Below are 21,794 nucleotides of genomic sequence, written 5' to 3' on the forward strand. Positions count from 1 at the left end.
TCAGGGCTGGGTTGAAAATATTGATTTTTCATTTTGATGCACCGATATCAATTCTTAAATCCCCAGAATTGATATTTTAATCTGTGCTGTTTTCAGTTGATGCATGAACAAAACTTATTTGCTCTAAACACCTGCCATCCAATAATCACAATAAGCTTTTCGATTTGCTACTTTTGATATGAAACAAAGTCTCAGCTTTCAAATTCTGTCAATTTATTAAGGAATTCAAAGTGACCACCAAATTGGACATTCAGTGACCATAAACTTGACAGTTAGCTAGAAAAATAATTCTAGAGATGAGCATTTTGATAAATATATGCACTATATTCATTATATTTTATTTAACCTGTCCTTCTATATTTAATGTACTATGTTTGAATAAATCCATCAGGAAAACAAGTTTTTATGACAGCCACTATTTAAATGTTTTCAAAAACCAATTGAGCGTTCGCAAAGACCCGCCCCCCCCTTAGTTACTGTCGCTATGTCCGACAAGCTACGCCGCTCTCACGCCACACCATGTTCTCACGCAGTGAAAAATACATCGTGGAGCAGAGAGACACTGACAACACACTGACAGACAGGACAGACCAGGTTACTTTACGGTTACTTATGATATTAAACATATTAAACAACGTCACACCTTTCAACTTTGGTCATTTTTTAAAATAAATTTTAAACAATAAATACTGTTTTGTGGCTCTTTAATGTGTGTGACAGATCGCTGTGTCGCCTCAGTTAAAGCTGCTCGTGAACCGATCATCTCTTCCTTCTAGTTAATTTATAGCATCAAATAAACATGAATGAACATCAGGAGGAATGTTGTTTTAACTGCGGAAAGGTGTCAGTTCACTCCGTTTCTCAAGTTCAAATCCTCCCATGTTAATCCACTAACTCTCCTGACTGCTTTGTCTTACAAAATGGCGGATGGCGAAGTATGATTGGTCAGATCACCTGTCAATCAAGCTCCCTGTGAAGGGTCAATTAGAGAAGAAACATAATAATTATTAAAAAAAAAATGTTTTAACTACCTTGTACAATTTAAATGTTCATATACAAATCAGTTGTTAATTTTAACCCTTAATTTTATAGTAATGTATCGGCTGACAAGTTTAGTATTTTTTTTTTTTTTTTTTAAGAAAAAGGGACATGCACTGTACTTTATATATATCCAAATTAACCCATATTGAATTTAATCTAATCGCAAGCTTGTGAATCGAAATTGCATCGGATCATAAAATTTGTGTCAATAATACCCAACCCTAATTATTTAAAACAATATTTATAAGTGTTTTAATGTGGCCTTCATATAACAAAAATAAAAAACGGTTGAGTTCTGTCTGCTGAAAGTGTCCGCTGTTGCAGAAGCAGGCGTTTTCTCTCTCCAGCCGAGTTCTCAGTGAGATCGTGAAGGTGTGAGATTTTCGCTGCTCTCACCTTCACCGTCACATGCATTTTAATTGCGCTGAGAGAGTGATGGTGTGTTTTTGATCTGTGTGATCATCGCAGAGCTCCTGCGCTCTTCCCCGGTGAGCGGCTCAAAAAAGGGCTTTGAAAATTGAACTAATTCAGCAATTACTGGAGATGTTTAAGCTGGCAGAACGTGTGTGGAATGACTACGGGATGTGAGAGGAGAAACATAGGCACATCACGCACTGTGTTCACAAACCTAGCGAGCTAACTACATAGGCAGCATTTTAAGGGCCAGATGTACTTAACAGGGCAAATCAGCGAGAGACTGCAATCCCATAAAAGAGCAGATGGGAGTGGAGGTGATCTACTGACAATGTGCAAATTAAGAAGAAGGGAAAGGGAAAGTTCAGCTGCAAAAATAACTGTCAAAGCCTTTTCATCGCTCATTTTTTCACTGCATGTCTTTAGTAAATCCTGACAGGAGTTTTAAATGGCAAAATAGGGTCTGGGCTGAAGCAAGCTGTTAGTAAATCTGCCTCTAAAGATGACATGAAGTCTGTTTTTCATGTTGTCTGTTTTTAAAATATTTCCTTGTAGTGAATCTCTCATTGAACAACATATTAAATGATTATATTGTATATCATATTGAACTGTGTTGAACATGTGTGCTTGAGTCTCTGTAGATCTCTGTGACTGTTCAAAATCACCCTGCTGGTGTTGAACTATTTGTTTGCCAACTATAGAGGAGACTTTAATAAATCTGCTCTGGTTAAGTTCTGTACCTTCATGATTTACACAATGACATTAAAAATGAGAAAAGGTAGTAATTAAGAGCTAAAATTAGGATTTACAGTCATATTTTAACCATCTTTTTTATTAGGAATCATTTTAACTAAGTTGTGTCATTTGATAAAATCCATTGATGATTTTTGTGCTGTTGATTTTCCCTTAGGAAAATTTCAGGAAATTCAATTTCCTGTAGGATTATGTCATTCAGGAACTAGTCTTAGTTAGTTAAAGAGATGGAAAGTGATATTGATGTGATATTGGGTGATATTAATGATTTAATGCAACTTTATCATCAAAGCATATAATCAATTGAATTACTAAAACTAACAATTTAGTAATTTGTTAAACATTTAGCAATAATAGTGCCCTTTGAAAATGGTTTTATTCCATTTTATTTTATATATGTGTTGACATTTTTCTGGATTCAGTTTCATTATGATTTAACACAACTATAATATAATCAACACCAACTGTGGTAAACAAATAAATTCATAAAACGTTTATAGGTACACTACTGTATGTAACTTTTGCACGGTTAATAAACAAACTGCTTCTTGCAGAAGAACATTGTAGCCGAAGCTTCTTTCCTCTCTTTATCTACAAAGTATATGATGAGTCTCTGTCTAAAATATTCAGAATATAAACAATTATTATATTATACAATTATGCTGCTGATTTCCCACAAAAGTGATGTCACTTCCTGTATGATGATGTCATTCAGGAACTGACTTTTGCGAAAGATTAACAGGATTTAAAGCGATATTGATGTCACAATGCCTGTAATCAAGATAGTTTGAAAAAAAAAACTATAAATTGATTTAATAAAACTATTTGAAACTAAATAATACAACTAAATTGATTAAATAAATAGTTGACTTTATTTATTTATTCAGTATTTTCACATATGCTATATATCATGGGCTTCACAGAAGGAATGACTCGCGTAATGCAGACGTTCCTCGTTTCACTCTCACTGAAACCCAGCGTTACTATCTCACTATCTGAGCTTTTTGTTGTGCCCTTGAAAAATTAATCGCATTTTCCAGTCCCGCAAATCTGTTTACTATTCATCATGAAACACGCTTGAAGTGTCGCTCGCTCCTTCTTTGTAGTAAATTGAAACATTCAGAGTGTTTTGTGCTCAAATGAGATGAGGTTTCTGGGAATGGCTTGTTCTGTGGTGATTGCGTTGTTGTAATTTGAAGAAAATAACACGTCTGATCTGAGAAATATGGAAAACACTCACAAAAATCATCAGTTTAAATGACTGCTTTGTTGCTGACTTCTGAGGATTAGTGATTATGTTTAATTGCAGTGTTCATACAGTGTTCGTTAGCTAAAATAATAGACAGGAAGCTTAGCCTGAGGAGCGCTGAGAGCCGCTTCCCGTCCCCAGAGTGCCGGCTCTCTCCATCTCTCACAGATATCCGCTCATCTCCGCCCCACTGGCAGTCTACAGCATGCAAACGATCTGCAGCGGGAGTCAGGTGCAGGGGACGGCTGAGATCTGGGAACGGTGGCATTTGTAGATGGCAACTGCATTTATGTGCAAATATGTGGAATTATAGTCATTCTGTCCTAATCAGCATTTTTATTTTCTGTGAATCTTCAAATAACATCACATAGAATGATGACTTAGAACAATAAGCTGTTTTCCTCACGGGGACCAAAAAATGTCCCCACAAGGAAAAGGATTTTGAATATTGCCATCTTTGTGGGTAATATGGGTTTACCAGGCCACAAAGATAGTAATACGAGTAAAAAAAAAAGAAAAAAAGTGGGAAAACAGCTTATCCGTTAGGAAAACAGCTTATAAATCATACAGTAGGATTTTTTTTTTATATATATATAAAAATGCTATACGTTTTCTGTGATGGGTGGGTTTAGGGGATAACATATACAGTTTGTACAGTATCATTATGCCAATGGAATGTCACCATAAAACATGAAAACCTGTGTGCGTGTGTGTTTTAACTGTGTATTAACTGTGTTTTAAATTCATGCGCCACTTCATTTCACACTGAAAAAGTGAAAGTTAAAGGTGCTCTAAGCGATGTCACGCATTTTTTAGGCCAACATTTTTTTTGTCACATACAGCAAATATCTCCTCACTATCTGCTAGCTGTCTGTCTCCTGAACACACTCTAAAAAAAACGCGGTCTCTGTAGACACCCCAGGCTCCACAAACAGCAACAAAAACAAACTGGGCTACCCGCACCACGAAACATAACAAACAGTGTTCCAGCCAATAACCGACGAGAAGGATTTGGGGGTGGGGTTTGGGGGGTTAGTGCGTGGATGAGGAGGAGGGAGGGTCTAGCTACATGTAGCCTCCGTTTTGTTTGACAATAGTTCAAACGTCAACAAGAAGTGACGTCACCCAGGATCGCTTAGAGAACCTTTAAATAACAATTTTTTTTACAAAATAATTCATTATTATTATTATTATCATCAAGGCATGGAAAACCTGGAAATATCAGGGAAACATAAAGCTGTATTAATATATTAATCTAAGGAATTGGTGCCTGTCAGATAAATGGACATGCGCTTTTGCAGTTTCTACATTAAAAAAAAATAAAAAAAATAAACTTAAACCCGTCATTTCAGTTGCTGCCTCAAACTTTAAAGTATAATCAACTTGGTAGTACAAGTCACTTAAGTTATATTAAACTGACTTGAAAACTGTAAAAACATAAGTTGCCTTGACTTACTGATCACATCATTTTTTACAGTGTATGATGTCATTTTAAAATGCACTTATCTAGTTATCATGAGTCTGAAACTGGTCAGATTGTGTTAATGAAGTGTGTGTGTGTCTCTCCAGCGTCTCTGCTGAAAGGCCTGAAGCATTCGAACATAGTGCTGCTCCACGACATCATCCACACGAAGGAAACCCTGACGCTGGTCTTTGAGTATGTGGTGAGTATCAGACATGCTGACCGGATGGAAATCAAACCTCTCGCATTTGTTTCTTTTACAAACAGTTTTCAATTCATTTTATTTTCTGTAACTCCACTCCAAAATGTCAGAGTATTTTTATGTCACATAACCACACATCTCCTGTTCCTGGGCCTCGTGGAGCTGGTCGGGTCTCCTGTTTCTGAATACTTTTGAAAGGTTTAAAAGTGCTTTAGTCAGCATTACTTTACCTCAGGATTTTTCTTACGCTTTGAACCTGGTGCCTGAACCGATCGGCCTCTTTATATGTGCCAATTTGGCACCGTTTTTATTAGAAAACTGTTTTTCTAACTCTTTCAAAGCCCCGCTCTTCATCTGTGGCTCACAGCGACAGGAACGTCTCCCTGTTTTATACACAGACCTGCAATGAGACGCAGCCGCAGGCGTCAGGGCTGCGAATTAAAGCACATAGGAATAATTCAGCCATTCTGTCCCTGTAGGACTTTCTGTCTTTCTTTCTTCTTTGAAAATCACAAAAAAAGATTTTAGGCATAATATCCAAGCTTCTGTTTTCCATATAATGCAACTGCACAGAAATGTATACTGTCAAGCTCTAGAAATCACCTTTAAAACACCAGAACAGTTGTACATATGATGTACAGACTATATTTTAAGTGTTCTAAAGTCATATTATAGATTGAAAAAATAAGTTTTTAAATTAAATTAAAACCTGTATTGACAATTTTGATGATACTTTTATGGTGTTTAAGTTTTGAAATAATAACTGTGGTCCTAGTCACTTCCTACTAATTATATTAGCATGAAATATAAATTTTTCAAGTGCACCGATGTACTAACTCACTTGTCTGGTTTGTTTGACGGAGGAAAATGGCGGATTCAGCGTTATGATTAATCACCTGTCAAACAAACTCTGAGTTCCGGATGTAAAAACTCCATAATTTTTTAAACTGATTTTGAATGGTAACGTATAATCCTTTAAAGACAGACCTACTGTGAGCTAAGGTTGTTAATTGATAGTATTTGCTTCTGTTGAAGCTGTCAGAGCATTATTTCAGCTTTTTTTTTTTTTTTTTTTACAGCAGAATTCCTTGTGTAAAACTACATTACCCATGATGCTGCACAGAAAATCACACCAAACAGTCTAAAAAAAACACGTTTCAAAATAGCTTTTTAGCTCCGCCCACTCCCATGAAGCACTGCAAATGATGCAATCGGGACAATCTCCCTATGCCTTCAAAAAAAAAGTTTCTATATAAATATCCATATTTTGAAATGAGCTTAAAATATATTATTTTTATACATATACTCAACATTTTTAAATTAGTTATTTTATATTTATTTATTGTTTTTAATTCGATTATGCTGTTCTCAGTGCTTCATGGGATTGTAGTTCTCACAGTCTTGGTTCTTTGTATTTTTGTTAGATTTTCAAAAACTTTTTTGCTTCAAATCAAAGTTTGTAGTGTTATGATTCACCTCACAGCTTATTGGTTTGGTTTATGGCTTATAGCTCTTCAACGAATAATATTTGTAAATCTCTATGAGAAAAATGTAAGAAAAAAAATTATAATAATACTTCTGGAACCAGTGCAGCTGAAAAAGGGGGCGGGCACTGTTGCACAATATTATAACTGTTTTTTTGGACAAACTCTTCCTTGTTGTGTTCAATCTGAAAGTTATATGCAGAAATAGGGAGAGATATAAAACGTTTGCTGATAGTAAGGGTTCTGTATGTGAGAATGATGTTAGCAGCATTAGTGTGATAAATCATTACAGTTTCCGGCTCTCTTAAAGGTCTCTTGTCTGAAGCAGGGACAGAAATGCCAGTTTAATTGTTAATGAGCCTCCGGGACGATCCGTGTCTGTCTGTAGGGAACGTCTGGTCAGGAGGTTCAGCTTCTCTTCCCTGCTGGGAAAAAATCAGCAGCCTAAGGCTGGTCCTGTCTGGTTTTACGTCTCTTGGATTTTATTTTATGTTTGTTGTACTTTTTTGATATATATAATAACTAAATTAAAACCAAATTAAAATGAATAACTTAAATGACATTTATTTGTATTATTTATTAGATTTGGGTTTTCATTGGATATGATGGCAGCAGTAATTAAACCAGTTAAACCTTCTGTTATTTTATCGAGAAAAACTGTGCTTTATAGTTTAAATCCATGAAGAGCTCAAGACTTGTGCACAATGATAAAATTAGTTTTTGACAGGTTCAAATAAACGAGAAGCGTTGTGAGCACAGTATCAGCGTTCACAGATCCAGACAGGATTTCTCACAGGAACCCCTGAGGTAGATGTTAAACACATTTGATTTTGCTAGATTTTTTTTCTTTTTACTACTTTACTTTCAGTTTTTTTTTTCTTCTGTAGTGTTCACTCATGAATACTGATCTGTACAGTAAGCAAAAGCGGACACTGAGCTGAGGGTCAGGAGAACATGCACTTTCTAACTCAATAACTCAATGCTTTCATGTTCTCAGCAAATGCAGTTCTTAACATAAAAATAATAGTCCACTCAAAGGATGCACTTGACTTTTAATAAAGTGCACTTTTAAGTTGACAGGAGCTAATTGGTCCTCGGGAAGGAAAGAGGAACGCCAAGAAACCCGTCCTGTCAGGCTTGACACTTGATTTGAAGCATCACAGAAAGAAAAGAGCACTTGTTAAATGTGTTTTCTCTGAATGTCAATGCACATTGTGACACTGACCTCCCGTCATTGATCCGTGTCACAGTCTAAAGGGAAGATTGGTGCCTTCCCTGATTAGCTTCATATTTTGTGCTATTTTTGCATCTCTGATATAACTTATTACTTTATACTCCAGTAAACAGTGTTGTTTTTTCCAGGAATGTATCCTCTCGCTAAATTGGATGAGCGTGAAATTGCGGCTTGAGTCTGATTTATTCATGAGAGCTAAGCTAACACGTCGGGGTGTCAAAGAAAACAATCAAAACACTAAGATTGGACAACGGCTCAGCTATTGATAGCTTTGGTCCGTTGAGAGATACGAACCATAGCTTAGTTATTAATCTGAGACCACCGCTGTGATCTCATCAGAGTCATTTCGCTGAGAAAAATGCACTCGGGCTGAATGCGGACGCTTTTATATGCGGGCCGCGAACAAACAGAGGGTTTCGCACTGAGGAAATCAATTCATTTTCCACGGCGAGCAGTTAATAATGATTGACGGCGACGGACAGGCATATCTGAAGCCCGTTTGAGTGAGAGACTGCATTATTCATGAAAGGAAACGCGTTTATCTGCGGTGCGGGACGGGTAGCAGCGGGTGTTTGCAAATATCAGCGGCCCTCCAGCGCCGCAGGTCTGTGGGCAGAATAAAGACTGAGGAGAGCATCGTGGGTAATTCTTTCTCCCGCCGACTGTATTTACATGCACAGCCACGCGGCCCACAAAGCCTCTCGCACCTTCACACAGTCACGTTATCGAGCCTGTGGAAAGAGGCCGCGAGCTTCGTCTCACCAATACAGGAAATTATTTCAGTTTCACACACTGCAAGTGTGTGTGAAGCCATCCGTTTGCGTTCTATATATACAGATGAAACTCGAAAAATTAGTGCAAAAGTTCATTTATTACAGTAATTCAACTTAAAAAGTGAAACTAATAAATGATATAGACTGATTACATGCAAAGTGAGATATTTAAAGCCTTTATTTGTTATAATTGTGATATGGCTTACAGCTTATGAAAACCCCAAATTCAAAATTAGAATATTGTGAAAAGGTTTTCATAAGCTGTAAGCCATAATCATCAAAATGATAACAAATAAAGTATTGAAATATCTCACTTTGCATGTAATGAGTCTATATAATATAATAGTAACAATATTCTAATCTTTCGAATTTCACCTAGTTTAGGGCTGTTGATTTAATGAGTTAATTTAATTAAATAGTTATGGAATTATTAAAGCTGCAGTCCGGCACTTTTTTGGGTTTAAAAATATCAAAAAAGACATTTTTGAAAAAAAACGTAACCAGCCAGTGTTCAAAACGATCTGCTTGCCTTACCTCGATTCAAAACGGTAAGCTTGTAATAATGATTTTAATTCCAGTGGTACTGGTGGATTTCCGCGGGAATTTCGAGCATGTCTTTGCGTCATTACGTCACTTCTGTACACATAGAGAAGGAGTCCCCGGCTAGCGTGTGTGGATGATGGAGGTGGAGATTTAGCTTAGCACTTGGTATGGCGGATCCCGAAAGTTTAAAGCGACAATCACCAGTGACAACTGGAGATTCACCAGTTGTAAAACCCAAAGACTTCGGACTTCAGAGTGGCTACAGAAAAAATATATGTTTCACGTTTTGACGTGATATAAGCAATCGTTAGATTTAATCAGCATGATATAGCTACTGCAATGCTTCCCCCCACCCCCCGAATTTGGTCAGAACAAAAGTGAATGTCACTTACTTGTTCAGATGACATTTTCCGATGAAAATTCTAATGTTGACACTTTCAAAAAGTATACTCTGAGATTGCTGATGACAGTAACGTTACAGTATCCACAGCGACGCGGCAGCCTCAATACATTGTGTTCATCCGCGCTGTTTCATGCCGATTTACTACCCACGCACAGTTAATAATTCCGCGATTAACTGCAATTGCAGATTTCTAACAGAGATGGCGACAAAGAGGAAAAACGACGGACTGCAGCTTTAAATTAACTCATGTTTTGCCCCGAATAGCACGAGTGCAAATGTGATTGATTTTATACAACATTTCAATAAATAAGAAGTTAATATTGTTTTATAATTTAGATAATTTTGCTCAATTTTGAATTCCCGTTTTGAGCGAATCAATCGGGTGAACCAATGATTCAATGTCCCATTCATAAAGATAGACACGGGCCCTGGCCCAAATGGCATACTTCATATGCACTTTCAGTCTTGTGGACTTATGCGCGTGTCTTTTAAGTCCATGAGACCGTACGGTGTCCCATCTGTCGTTTTAGGTTTCAGAAGTGTGCTCACGAGCACCCCCTTTGCGGTCGATATGCGACAGTCAAAGCGGCGTTACGTCACGAAAGTGCGGACTCGTAGGAAGACCGCGAGTGCTTAGGGTGCCATTTGGGACAGGGCCATAGGGTGCTTCTCAATCGGAAGTCTGCATCCTACTGAGGCTGTGTCCTTCCTAGTCCAGTCCTTCAGAGACTTGATTGAATGTTTGTGTATATATATATATATATATATCAAATAAAAAATGGTCTATTTTAGTATTTTGAAGCAGTTCACTAGATTTAGTTTAGAGTCTGTCTCCTGTCACTGCCTCATGTCCCTCTCCTCTCTCTCTCTCTCTCTCTGTTCAGCACACAGATCTGTGTCAGTACATGGACAAACATCCCGGGGGTCTCCATCCGGACAACATCAGGGTGAGTGAGATTCTGTTGACTTTGTTTGCTTTGTTTTTCAAGCTTCTTTTAGGTGATTTTGTGATGAAATGACTCTGGTCAATGGTTGTTCAGTATATTTAGTTGTGCTGTTGTCACTTTATTTTGTTTTACTATTTATTTACTTATTCGTTTACAAAACATATACTTTTTTTATCTTATAACTCAGATCTAGTACGCAACCTGGCAAAATCAGAGCAATTGTCGCTGGTTTTATGATGTTCTTCATAGTATTGAATCTTACAAGCTTTTCTCCCACCATTTTCTCCTGGCCTGTAAATGCCACCGGTGGCTTGATTAGCTCGTTTCAGCATTAGTGTTTGTTTCTTGTGCAGTGTGGATCGGTCTAATGAGACGATGGAGTGTACGGTTCTGATTCTGACACATGGATTGAGTATTTTTCTCAGTCTTGAGTAAAGACCTTCCCAGGCCACTTTGATTTCCCCCTCTGTACCGTTCTGCAATCAGAAGTAGAGCAGAAGTCGTGTGAGTTCAGACTGTGACCCATTTTACCGGCTTCCTCGTCCTCGTCTGTCAGTCTGACTCTGCATGGAGTCTCTTCAGTTGAGCTCAGATAATCAGACCAGAACCAATGATTTGATCTTTGTAAAATGACTTTTGAATGCTGCCTGTGCTCCTCCAGCGAGTGCCTGACCCGTAACACGAGACTTTCGTTTCGTGCCCATGTTTAATTGAGCAGTAAGACCACACACTCGCAGAGAAAGTGCAGTGTTTTCTGACTTCAGAATGTTTTCGACCTGGGAGAACAGACTTGCATTTAAAGCTGAGGTTTGTCATTTTTGGAACGTTAAAATATTTTCTCATAACCAAATTTAATCTGCACCGTAACATACGTTTTTTGTTTGTTTTTGTTTTCATCTGAAATGTGCTGCAACTTAAGGCTGTGACACACCAAGCCGATGCTAAAGAACTAGCGGAGACAGAACTCGTTGATTCTCTGATGTTTACAGCAAAATGCTTTATGTGCAAATGCTTCCTCTTAGTACTGTTTGCTAGTTAAAGGATTAGTTCACTTTCAAAACATTTTTGCTGATAATTTACTCACCCCGATGTCATCCAAGATATCCATGTCTTTCTTTCTTCAGTCAAAAATAAATAAAAAATTTTCTACACAGAATGGACTTCAATGGCAACCATCTATCCCAATGTTCAAAAGAAGGTTCAAATGTCCGTCTCAATGCAGCTTCAAAGTCTCGACACGATCCCAGTCGAGAAATAAGGGTCATATCTTGCGAAACGATCTGTAAAAAAAAAGAAAAAAAAAAAAAAGAAGTTTATTCTTTTTTTAACCACAATTGTTCATCTTGTGCTGGTCTGCGATGTGCCACGCATTCACGTAATCACGTTGGAAAGGTCACGTTCACGTCATCTATCTAAGTTATTTGTCTGTGTACTACGGTTCAAAAAAGTAGGGAAGGGCGAAAAACTCATTTTCATTTTCTCCTCCAGCTTCAAAATCATCCGACATCTTTGTTTTAATGTATTTTTATTATTTTTTTCGTGACCTTTCCAACGCGATGACGTAATACGTGGCGCGTCGCAGACCAGCACAAGACGAACAATTGTGGTTAAAAAGTATATACATTTTAATGTTTTTTTTAGAAAATGACCGATCGTTTGGCTAGATAACACCCTTATTTCTCGACTGGGATCGTGTCGAGACTATGAAGCTGCATAGAGACGGACATTTGAACCTTCTTTTGAACATTGGGATAGATGGTTGCCATTGAAGACCATTCTGTGTAGAAAAATCCTGGAATGTTTTCCTCAAAAACCTAATTTTCTTTTCGACTGAAGAAAGAAAGACATGGAAATCTTGAATGACATCGGGGTGAGTAAATTATCAGCAAAAAGATTTTTGAAAGTGAACTAATCCTTTAAGCTGGAGAAATGCATTTATGAAAATGCTGAAAGAATCCTTTGCGTTTCTTTGTGCAACAAGAAAATGTCACTGTAAATGTTCATTTTGCATTGCCAATGTTAATACACACAGGCATTTTGCTCCTGCTGGTGGATGTTGTAACTACACCAATTTGCAGGCCATAAGCTTCAATGTCTATTGACACATGCATTTGTAAGTAGTCGTATTTTCGGATGAGTAACTGACTGTGGTATTTACTTGATTTATTTGACAGAAATGGACAAGACAGTTTTTATATGATAAAAATCAATAAAAAAAGTTAATTCATGACAATGCTTGCAATGATTTGGTAGAAAGTTGCTGTGAAATGAGAGTAATTTATGGCGTGTCAGAGTGAAAGTAAGACGTGATGGAGCGAATGAGGCCATGGAGCAGAAGGCTGGCGGGGAAGCGGGTGTTGCTTATGTAATTCATCAGGTTTTTGTCACTGTGGATTTACATAAATAAAGTATTTATCCCGTTCGCTCCCTCATTGAAATTCAAACCAATAGAGAATTCCTGATAAATGACGAGCTGACAGAGAGAGAATGAGAGCAGCTCACCTGACTCAGGAACGGCCCGCAGTTAGAGCCGAGATGTGTCCCTGCGTTCAGTGTTCGCACAGAGATCCAGACAGCTGTACTTTTGGCACATCAGTTCACAATGCCGTGTTATTGAGCACTCGTTCCCTGACAGGCTGCAAGTTACACCGGTTTAAAGAACAGAGCCGATGTCACCGGGATTCCTCTGTTGATTCAGATGTGCTGTGTAAGGACAGTGAAGTCCAGATCAGTGAGATTCGGAGAATCATTTTATGGCTAATATGATGTCTAATTTGTTTCTCATGCGTTTAGAGCAGTTACGCGTCCTCCACTGAACACTTGGAGAACTTGGCTTAGAAGAGCTCGTACTGCTGCTTGTTTACTTTTGGCAAATAGTTCACCAAAAAAAGTTACAAAAGTAGCATTTTTACTTAGTTTAATTTAGCTGTTTTTTTCAGGATATTGAGCAATTAACTAAGTTTTTTAAAGGCATTATCTGTGTTCACTGAAACTGGTTTGAAACCGTTCAACTTTTGGAGTCCAATAAATGTATGTCTTAAAACATTGGCCGTGTGTGTGTGTGTGTGTGCGCGTGTGTGTGTATACAATAATATATTCTACCATGTATATACTGTATATACATATGTATATATATATATATATATATGGTAGAAAATGTTATTGTTCTATAAACAAACAAGTACAATATTCATCGTTTTAATAATATATATATTTTTAGAGCCTTTTATTGTGGCCAGCCTAAGGCACACCTGTGCAATAATCATGTTGTCTAATCAGCATCTTGATATGCCACACCTGTGAGGTCGATGGATTACCTCGGCAAAGGAGAAGTGCTCACTAACACAACACAGATTTAGACAGATTTGTGAACAATATTTGAGAGAAATAGGCCTTTTGTGTACATAGAGTGAGTTCAGCTCATGAAAAATGGGGGCAAATTCAAAAGTGTTGCGTTTATAATTTTGTTCAGTGTACATTATATTGTATTGACAATAAAGTTGAATCTAATCTAAAATGTCTTACAATCCTTGAAACAATATAAATTTTCTTGTAAAGCAACACTGCATAAGATATTAAAGTTGAAATTAGTTTACTAAATAATGTAAAATTGCTGCTTCATTTCCACTTTAAAACTCGAATATAAGTGTATTTTGTCTTACCACACTAGCAGATGATGTATTTTTTACACAATCTATGAAAACATGTCTTAATATCTAATTCAGCGATGCTTCACAGGTAAATTTAACTTGTTCTGAGGATTTTGAGAAATTTTAAGTAGAAAACAAGACAAAAGTACGAATATAAATAGGATTTTTGCAGTTTAGGGGCAGGATAAGCATGTGTGGTAGTTAAAGCATCTTCTGTTCTGTTCTCTAACTTCTCTTGTACTTCATCTGTCTGTTTTTAACACAAGAGCATGTCCTTAGTGTCTTAATGTTTTCTGGAGCGCTCGTCTTCAAGCCGCCTCCTCAAGCATCCACTCATGAGATCCAAAATGGCAGTAAGTGGCGATTAGCTCCCACAGTCACGAGCAAACACGCCACACAAGGGCTACAGTTTTAATTCCGCCCATTAGCTCAGCTGATTCATTCACTCAGATCTGCGTTCACCAATCCCGCTAATAAAAGCCATTAGACTCTCTGCTGCAGGTTGGAGGGAATTAGCATTTGAAAGGGAGCGCTCAGGGCGCTAGCTGCTAATGTAATTACTGGTCAAGCGGCAGAGAGATGACGTCCCACACCAGACCTGATTCTGGGCTGCCGTCCAAGCAGACCTCCTGCGCATATGCTGCTCTCGCTCCAGAAATAACTGGATATTTTCAGAGTCCTCTTTACGCCGGAGTTGTAGCATTGATTCGCTCGACACGTCAGGCTGCTTTAATGAGAATGCTCAAATGAATTAATTGATAATGACAGCCGGCCCAACCTCAGGAGAAGTGCATTCAGACAAGGTTCTATAGTCCATGTGCTTTACTACAGCATCCATCCATCCATCCATCCGTCGTTCTATCATTCTATCTATGCATCCATCCATCCATCTTTCTGTCTATATATCTTTCTATTGTTCTATCTATCTATACAGTATATCGTTCTATCTATCATTCTATCTATATATTTTTATATCGTTCTATCTATCATTCTATCTATATATCTTTCTATCTTTCTATCGTTCTATCTATCATTCTATCTATATATTTTTCTATCGTTCTATCTATCATTCTATCTATATCTTTTTCTATCGTTCTATCTATCTATCTATCTATCTATCTATCTATCTATCTATCTATCGTTCTATCGTTCTATCGTTCTATCTATCGTTCTATCTATCTATCTATCGTTCTATCTAGCTATCTATCGTTCTATCTATCGTTCTATCTATCGTTCTATCTATCGTTCTATCTATCACTCTATATATCTTTCTATCATTTTATCTATCATTCTATCTATCGTTCCAACGCTCTGCCTATCTATTGTTCTTTTTATCTTTCATTCTGTCTATCATTCTATTGTTCTGTCTATTGTTCTGTCTTTTATTCTATCGTTCCATCTATCCTTCAAAATTCAAGGCTTTTTTAACCTTTTTTTAAAACAAGGTTTTCAAGTTTTTGGCAAGCTGGCATTTATGGGTTAACTTGACAAACTTTGCTTTTCTGTTTAAAAATTACATTTATATGAATTTCAATTAATTTTACTTCCTTACATTGGAATTCAAATTTAAATCTGGTTGCTACATCAATTACAATTCAAATCAAATTTGCCAATTAAGGTGGAATTTAACAGACTTTCTCAATTCAATTCTGGCACCAAAAATCCCAACACCCGTGTGTTTGTGAACATTCGTCATCCTGAGAGTTTATTTGCAGGAGGAGGATGAAGCCGGCTGCATTTTCAAGAAGGTTTCAAGCTTAATGGGACAATCACAGTTTAGTCGATCAACCCACGAACCATCTGACGAAACAAACAAAGCCTTGCATTTGATGACACAATCAGGGACATACAGTAAATGGTTGTGCGATTGCACTAATGGTCCATCAGTCTGATGCCATATACTGATTTTAGCAGCTCTCTTCCTTCATAAATGTTCTGCTGGACGTCACGTTCAGGAAGACGGCCGATCGTGTTGCAATGCATCAGAAGTAATTTGATCTGAGTGAGGTTTACTGCTAACCTGCTGTTGTTGGACTTCAGATGCGGTGTCCTCGTTTTATACTACAGCTTCCATAGTGAATTTCACAATACTTGCGGTTATGAAGCAGGTATGAGTCTTGTTGTAATATTTGATAGATACGATAGATAGATAGATAGATAGATAGATAGATAGATAGATAGATAGATAGATAGATAGATCATATGTACTTAAAGGTACCAAAATAAAAATATGAAAATTACAGAAAAAGTGCAATCTTCCTACAAAAAGTAGTACTTGCAACAACAAAGCACGTTTTTGAAGAACAAAGAAAGACATTACTTAGAACAAATGTCCGGTCCATTTGTTTGCATTTAAACTACAAGACTTTTATTTCGACATACACGATCATATTTTTTGTAATCAGCCTCCTATCAGCTCTCATAGTCGTGAGGCGAAAAAGGGGAGTTGTATTGCCTTACTGTCAAAACATTAAGGGCCCTATCTTGCACCCAGCGCAAATGACTTAGTACACCGGCGCATGTATCATTCCTATTGTTCCTGGTGGTTCAGTGAAAAGAGGAGCGTGTTCCGGCGCAAACGTTCCCTGGTGATATTTTGCAGTTTGAGAAAACAATTCGGCCACAGACCAGGAGAAACCTAGTCTAAAGTCAGCGGCGCGTTATTCAGATGCTATTTTAAGGGCGCATGCTTGGCCATAATGTAGTGTGTGCACAACACACATATACTTTGCTTCTCTCATCTACACAGACACAGCAGTTCATATTTTTGCAAACCATACATACTAGTAAAAATATTACCACACGAGGGAAATCATTGTGTTGTCCATGAAGATGTGAATAAATAGGCATAAATCTAGCTTACACATTATTATTCAGGCTAATTGTAGTAATGACGGATCAAACCTGTGTGATCAATAGTGGCGAGACACATCGGTATATAAGGACATCTGACTGTGGGTTGTCCATCAAGAACCAGGAAACTAAATTCTGAAGACTGAGAAATCACCGTTACCATCATGTAAGTTGCGTGTGCCGGCAAACCCGCCGTTATAATATCAATCCGCCATGGAACAAGCGCGCCGGCTCTTAAAGGGAATGTGAGAGGACGCTCTGATTGGTTTATTGCACGTTACGCCCAAACCACACCTATGAGTAATGAAGCTACTTCAGACCAACACATTTTAGATTTGCAAGATCCGTCCACAAAGTTACTTGCGTTTCGCGTTTGATACTTGAGTTTCAGATCGGTAAAATAGGGCCCGATGGCAATATACTATATACACAATATTGGCCCTCTGCTTGTTCTCAGACAGGCGTGAGATCTGTGAGCTTGACTCACGAGACTCATGTACGACTGGAGACTGGGAGAGCAGGTGTGGAGCTGATGGCCCATTGATACGCCACATTAAAAACTGATTCTCCAGCAGATGTGAGAGACTCTCTGGATCATTTAGCAGCAATTCTGCTTCTTCCAGCACAAACTTAAGACAGTCTTTAGTCAAATCAATCACTGAATTTCTCCTCAGCTGGATTTTATACACAGATAATCAGTTATTATTGCAGAATATCTATGTATGAGAAATAAACGGGTCATTCAGTCAATAGAAACTATTCATTTTTGTCTTTTCTTTTGTTTCATATAAGAAAGACAAGACAGTCTAGTTTGAAGGAGAAAAAGCTTTTCCTGTGTTGTCAGGAAAGTGGTGAGTTTCTGAGATCAATTCACTCAGAAAATGCGGCTGTATTTTGTCTGTAAAATAAAGCCACAGGAAGAGGAATGATGTGGCGTGGCTTTGAGAGCAGAAACCTGCAGGAGAGCTTAAATGTTCCGATATCTGACGAACCTGCTGTGATTCTTCTGATGAAATATGAGTGCAGTCGTCAGTGTGTTGCTATGCTGTTGCTAAGGTGTTCTGTGGGGTTTTCAGGTGGCGGCTGTACTCATTTTGCCTGGCAGGTTTACATGGCATGAAAGTACGCTGATAAGATTGGTGACTAAACTTCACAAAAAGCTGGTAATTTTGATAATTTATTCCAATAAAAAAGTTTCAACAACAACATTATTTTTTTATTTTATACAATAGTTGGTTGTTATAGTAATTTTAGTTTTATAATTTAATAAAATATAAATAAATGAACAACAACCATTATTATTATTATTATTAAATATTACAGTAATTTAATTGTTCTAATTTATTAGAATATTTTAACAACAGTATTATTATTAAAATTGATTTATATTTTACAGTACAGTATTTTTTTCAGAATTTTAATAATAAAAAGAAAAATATTTAACAACTTTTATTATTTTGCTATTTTTATTATTAATTATTTACTTTTTATTTTACAGTACAATAATATTTTTATTTAGTGATTGTAATTTTTATAATTTAATAAAATATTATTATTAAATATTTGATTTTACAGTACAATATTATTATTATTTTTTTAATAATTAAAATACAAATATTTTGACAAACTATTATTATTAAATATTTGATTTTTTTTTTTTACAGTACAATTTCACCCGTTTGATCATCCAGCATGTGAAAGCTGTGCATCTCCTCACTTACTGTAGTAAAGTAATTAGTACTAGTGATACGTGAGATAGTTGAGGATCATAATCAAAAACCAATATGAGCTCATATGTTAATGTGGAATTATTGATGAAGTCTTAAGATGGATTATCAGTCAGATATGGAGATATGGCTGTACAAATGATAAATTACACTCGTTCTCACAGCAATAATGTAATTACCATTTTCCCAGAAGTGAAATGCCTGTTGTAATGGCGAATGGCCTTGAATGGTTTGTAGTATTAATCCTCATCACATGGGTGTCTCTCCAGGCAGTGTCTCCGCTTCCCGGTTATATCAGATCCGGCTTGAGATTGGATCTTTATTTCAAGGTCTGTCTTTATTAATGAAATAACAAGCTCTGTTTACATTGATAGTCCTCAAACATTGAGGTTTTTATTATGATCCTTGGCTGCAAACATCTTAATCTTCTGATGCAGCATTTCATCATCGAAGAACTGAAGACTGAACCCTAAACGCATGAAACGTTAACCCCGATCTTCCCTGCAGTGCCAGCGCTGCTCTTTCCTTCAGGTCTGTCTGTGTTAGCGGGCGATTGTCGATATTCCAGGCGTGTATTGATCGTGTTTTCATTCTGCAGATTAGGCCCTGGGCGTTCCTGCTCTCCTCGGCTCAAAGCTGACCCTCCTCTTGTCCTGTTGTGTTTCGTCATCTTCCCTCACCTTATCTCTACTGCGGATTATTCTCTCTCTCTCTCTCTCTCTCTCTCTCTCTCTCTCTCTCTCTCTCTCTCTCTCTCTCTCTCTCTCTCTCTCTCTCTCTCTCTCTCTCTCTCTCTCTCTCTCTCTCTCTCTCTCTCTCTCTCTCTCTCTCTCTCTCTATCAGAGTGAATAATTAGTATTTACTTTAAATAGCTAAGCTAATGAATGAACACAAAATATATTTAAATATAATCATATATATTTGTTTAATTTTATTGATGAATTTATTAAGTTGTTATTATTAAGTTATTTTATATAATTGCCCAATAATAAATATAATAGTTAATGTTAATATTAATATATATATTGTTATATATCACTGTTGAATGTAAATATTTCTGTAAGAGCAAACCATTTAATAAACAAAAAAATATTAATATTATCATAAATTAATTTATTATCATTGAAATATAATCATATCTATTTATCTGTATTGCATATCAATTGCTCTGTCAGAGCAAGTTTTAAACCGAAAAATATTAATATCAACAAACTATATATATATATATATATATATATATGTGTGTGTGTGTGTGTTTTGCTTATCAATGTTGTATACCAATGATTCTGTATTTGCAGATTTCCCCCTTGTTTACAAGTCTTTCCTCACTCCTGTAGATCAATCTGTTTGGAATAAAATGTTAATGTGGTTGTGGGATGTTTCTATTGAAGTGCGCGGTTAAACGCTCTCCTGATGGCCATTTGACACGTTACTGGAGATGCTGAAGAATAAGTGTATCGTTAAACCTTTTCTCTGCAGACTCTTAATGAGCAGGAGTGTGTTTCTCTCCACACGAGTAAACACGAGCGTCTGAAGAACGCCTCGTTCTGACCCCAGATCAACTCATCTCTGATTGGACCCCGCGCTCCCGTGCTTCGCCTAATTGGCCGAGACTTTGATAGTTTTGTCTGACGGAGAGGCGTTTGAATCTCTTCAAGGCCACTCTTGCTCTTCTCAGATTGATGTGAGGCTTTACGAGTGAAGGCCGCGGTTGTGTTTCGTTCATCGATTGTTCACTTTCTTTTGTTGATTGATTTGAGGAGGTTCGCTGGTCTTCATCAATACTCCACATCAACAAGCTGATAGATCCAGTATCTGCTGCTGAATAAAATTAGATGATATAAAAGCACAATATTGATGGGGATTGCTATGAGGAAGATGGGAACAAATAACGTCCTTAGATGGAGAAGTGGTGTGTCACATTTACAGGATCCTGTGTACTTCAATTGACACATGTGATGGGATGGATCCTGGTGATTTGGGTTTTAAATGATATATTGATTCGCTGGTGTCGTAGATGATTTGTGATGCTTACACACATGACTGATTTGTTTCCGCAGCTGTTCCTGTTCCAGTTATTGAGGGGTCTGTCTTACATCCATCAGCGCTACATCCTTCACCGAGACCTGAAGCCACAGAACCTGCTGATCAGCGACACAGGCGAGCTCAAACTGGCCGACTTCGGTAAGACTTTCCCCGCTGTACAACGTTTGACATGTCATACAGGTGATTGGTGACGGACATAAAGCAGGGCAACAACTCACTGTGTGATGAACACTAGCGGCGCCAGGATTTTGATTGTAGGTGGGCCTCTAGAAAACTAGATGGGCCAGTTAAAATAAGCCTAAAAAAAAAAAAAACGGGTTCCCTTTCATCTCCGTTTCAGCGTTTTTCTGCGGCACTGAGGACAGCGACTCAGTAGATTTCTACATTTCTGATGTCCATCTACAGAAGCCAATAATGAATCAAAATAAGATTATTTGTATTATTTACAAACTTTTGTTTCGTCATGTTTTCATAGCCTACCTCAATAGCGTGCCAACCACATCGGTGTGCTCAGATGTGTGCGCGCTGCAGTTGCTAACAAACACAGACACGTGCGGACATGGATTTCTGTCGCACGGGCCAGCTTCTGTTTCCGGTTAAACTGCGCGTTGATTGTTTTATTACTGCGTTGTAAATATATAATTTCTATTACCCTATAATATGATTTCTATTAAATACACTGACAAATAAAATAAATTGTTAAACTCAAACTTCAGATTTACTGGGGCTCGCCACAGCAGATGTATACGGGTCTAGCAACGCCCCTTGGCCCGGACCTAAAATGGGCCCAATGGTAGCGCCGCGGGGTGGTGATGAAGTTGCGGTTAGAAATACCATTTTAGGCTAAAATTCAAGATATCAGGGCAAAAATGTCCCTATACGATTGTGTGTGAATATGTATATAAAATATATTTAATAAGACCATATGTATTTATTTATTTGTGTATTGTGTATTGATATTAAATATAAAAATGTATTTTTGATACATTTTTTTTGATAAATCAAAGTAATTA

The 21,794-nt window shown here is 37.3% G+C and overlaps 1 protein-coding gene across 8 annotated transcripts in view; it reads left to right on the forward strand.

The window, feature by feature from the left end:
- Positions 1–21,794, forward strand: part of cdk14 (cyclin dependent kinase 14) — a 180,191-nt gene that overhangs the window by 57,020 nt on the left and 101,377 nt on the right. For all 8 annotated transcript variants that reach the window (XM_079625391.1, XM_079625390.1, XM_079625392.1 and 5 more), the window contains 3 exons: positions 5,027–5,121; positions 10,443–10,505; positions 20,796–20,919. In XM_079625391.1, coding sequence (XP_079481517.1) covers positions 5,027–5,121; positions 10,443–10,505; positions 20,796–20,919 — 282 coding nt within the window. The remainder of the gene's footprint in view (positions 1–5,026; positions 5,122–10,442; positions 10,506–20,795; positions 20,920–21,794) is intronic.

The sequence above is a fragment of the Phoxinus phoxinus genome (genome assembly GCF_949152265.1).
Source record: "Phoxinus phoxinus genome assembly, chromosome: 10".
Classification (NCBI taxonomy): Eukaryota; Metazoa; Chordata; class Actinopteri; order Cypriniformes; family Leuciscidae; genus Phoxinus; species Phoxinus phoxinus.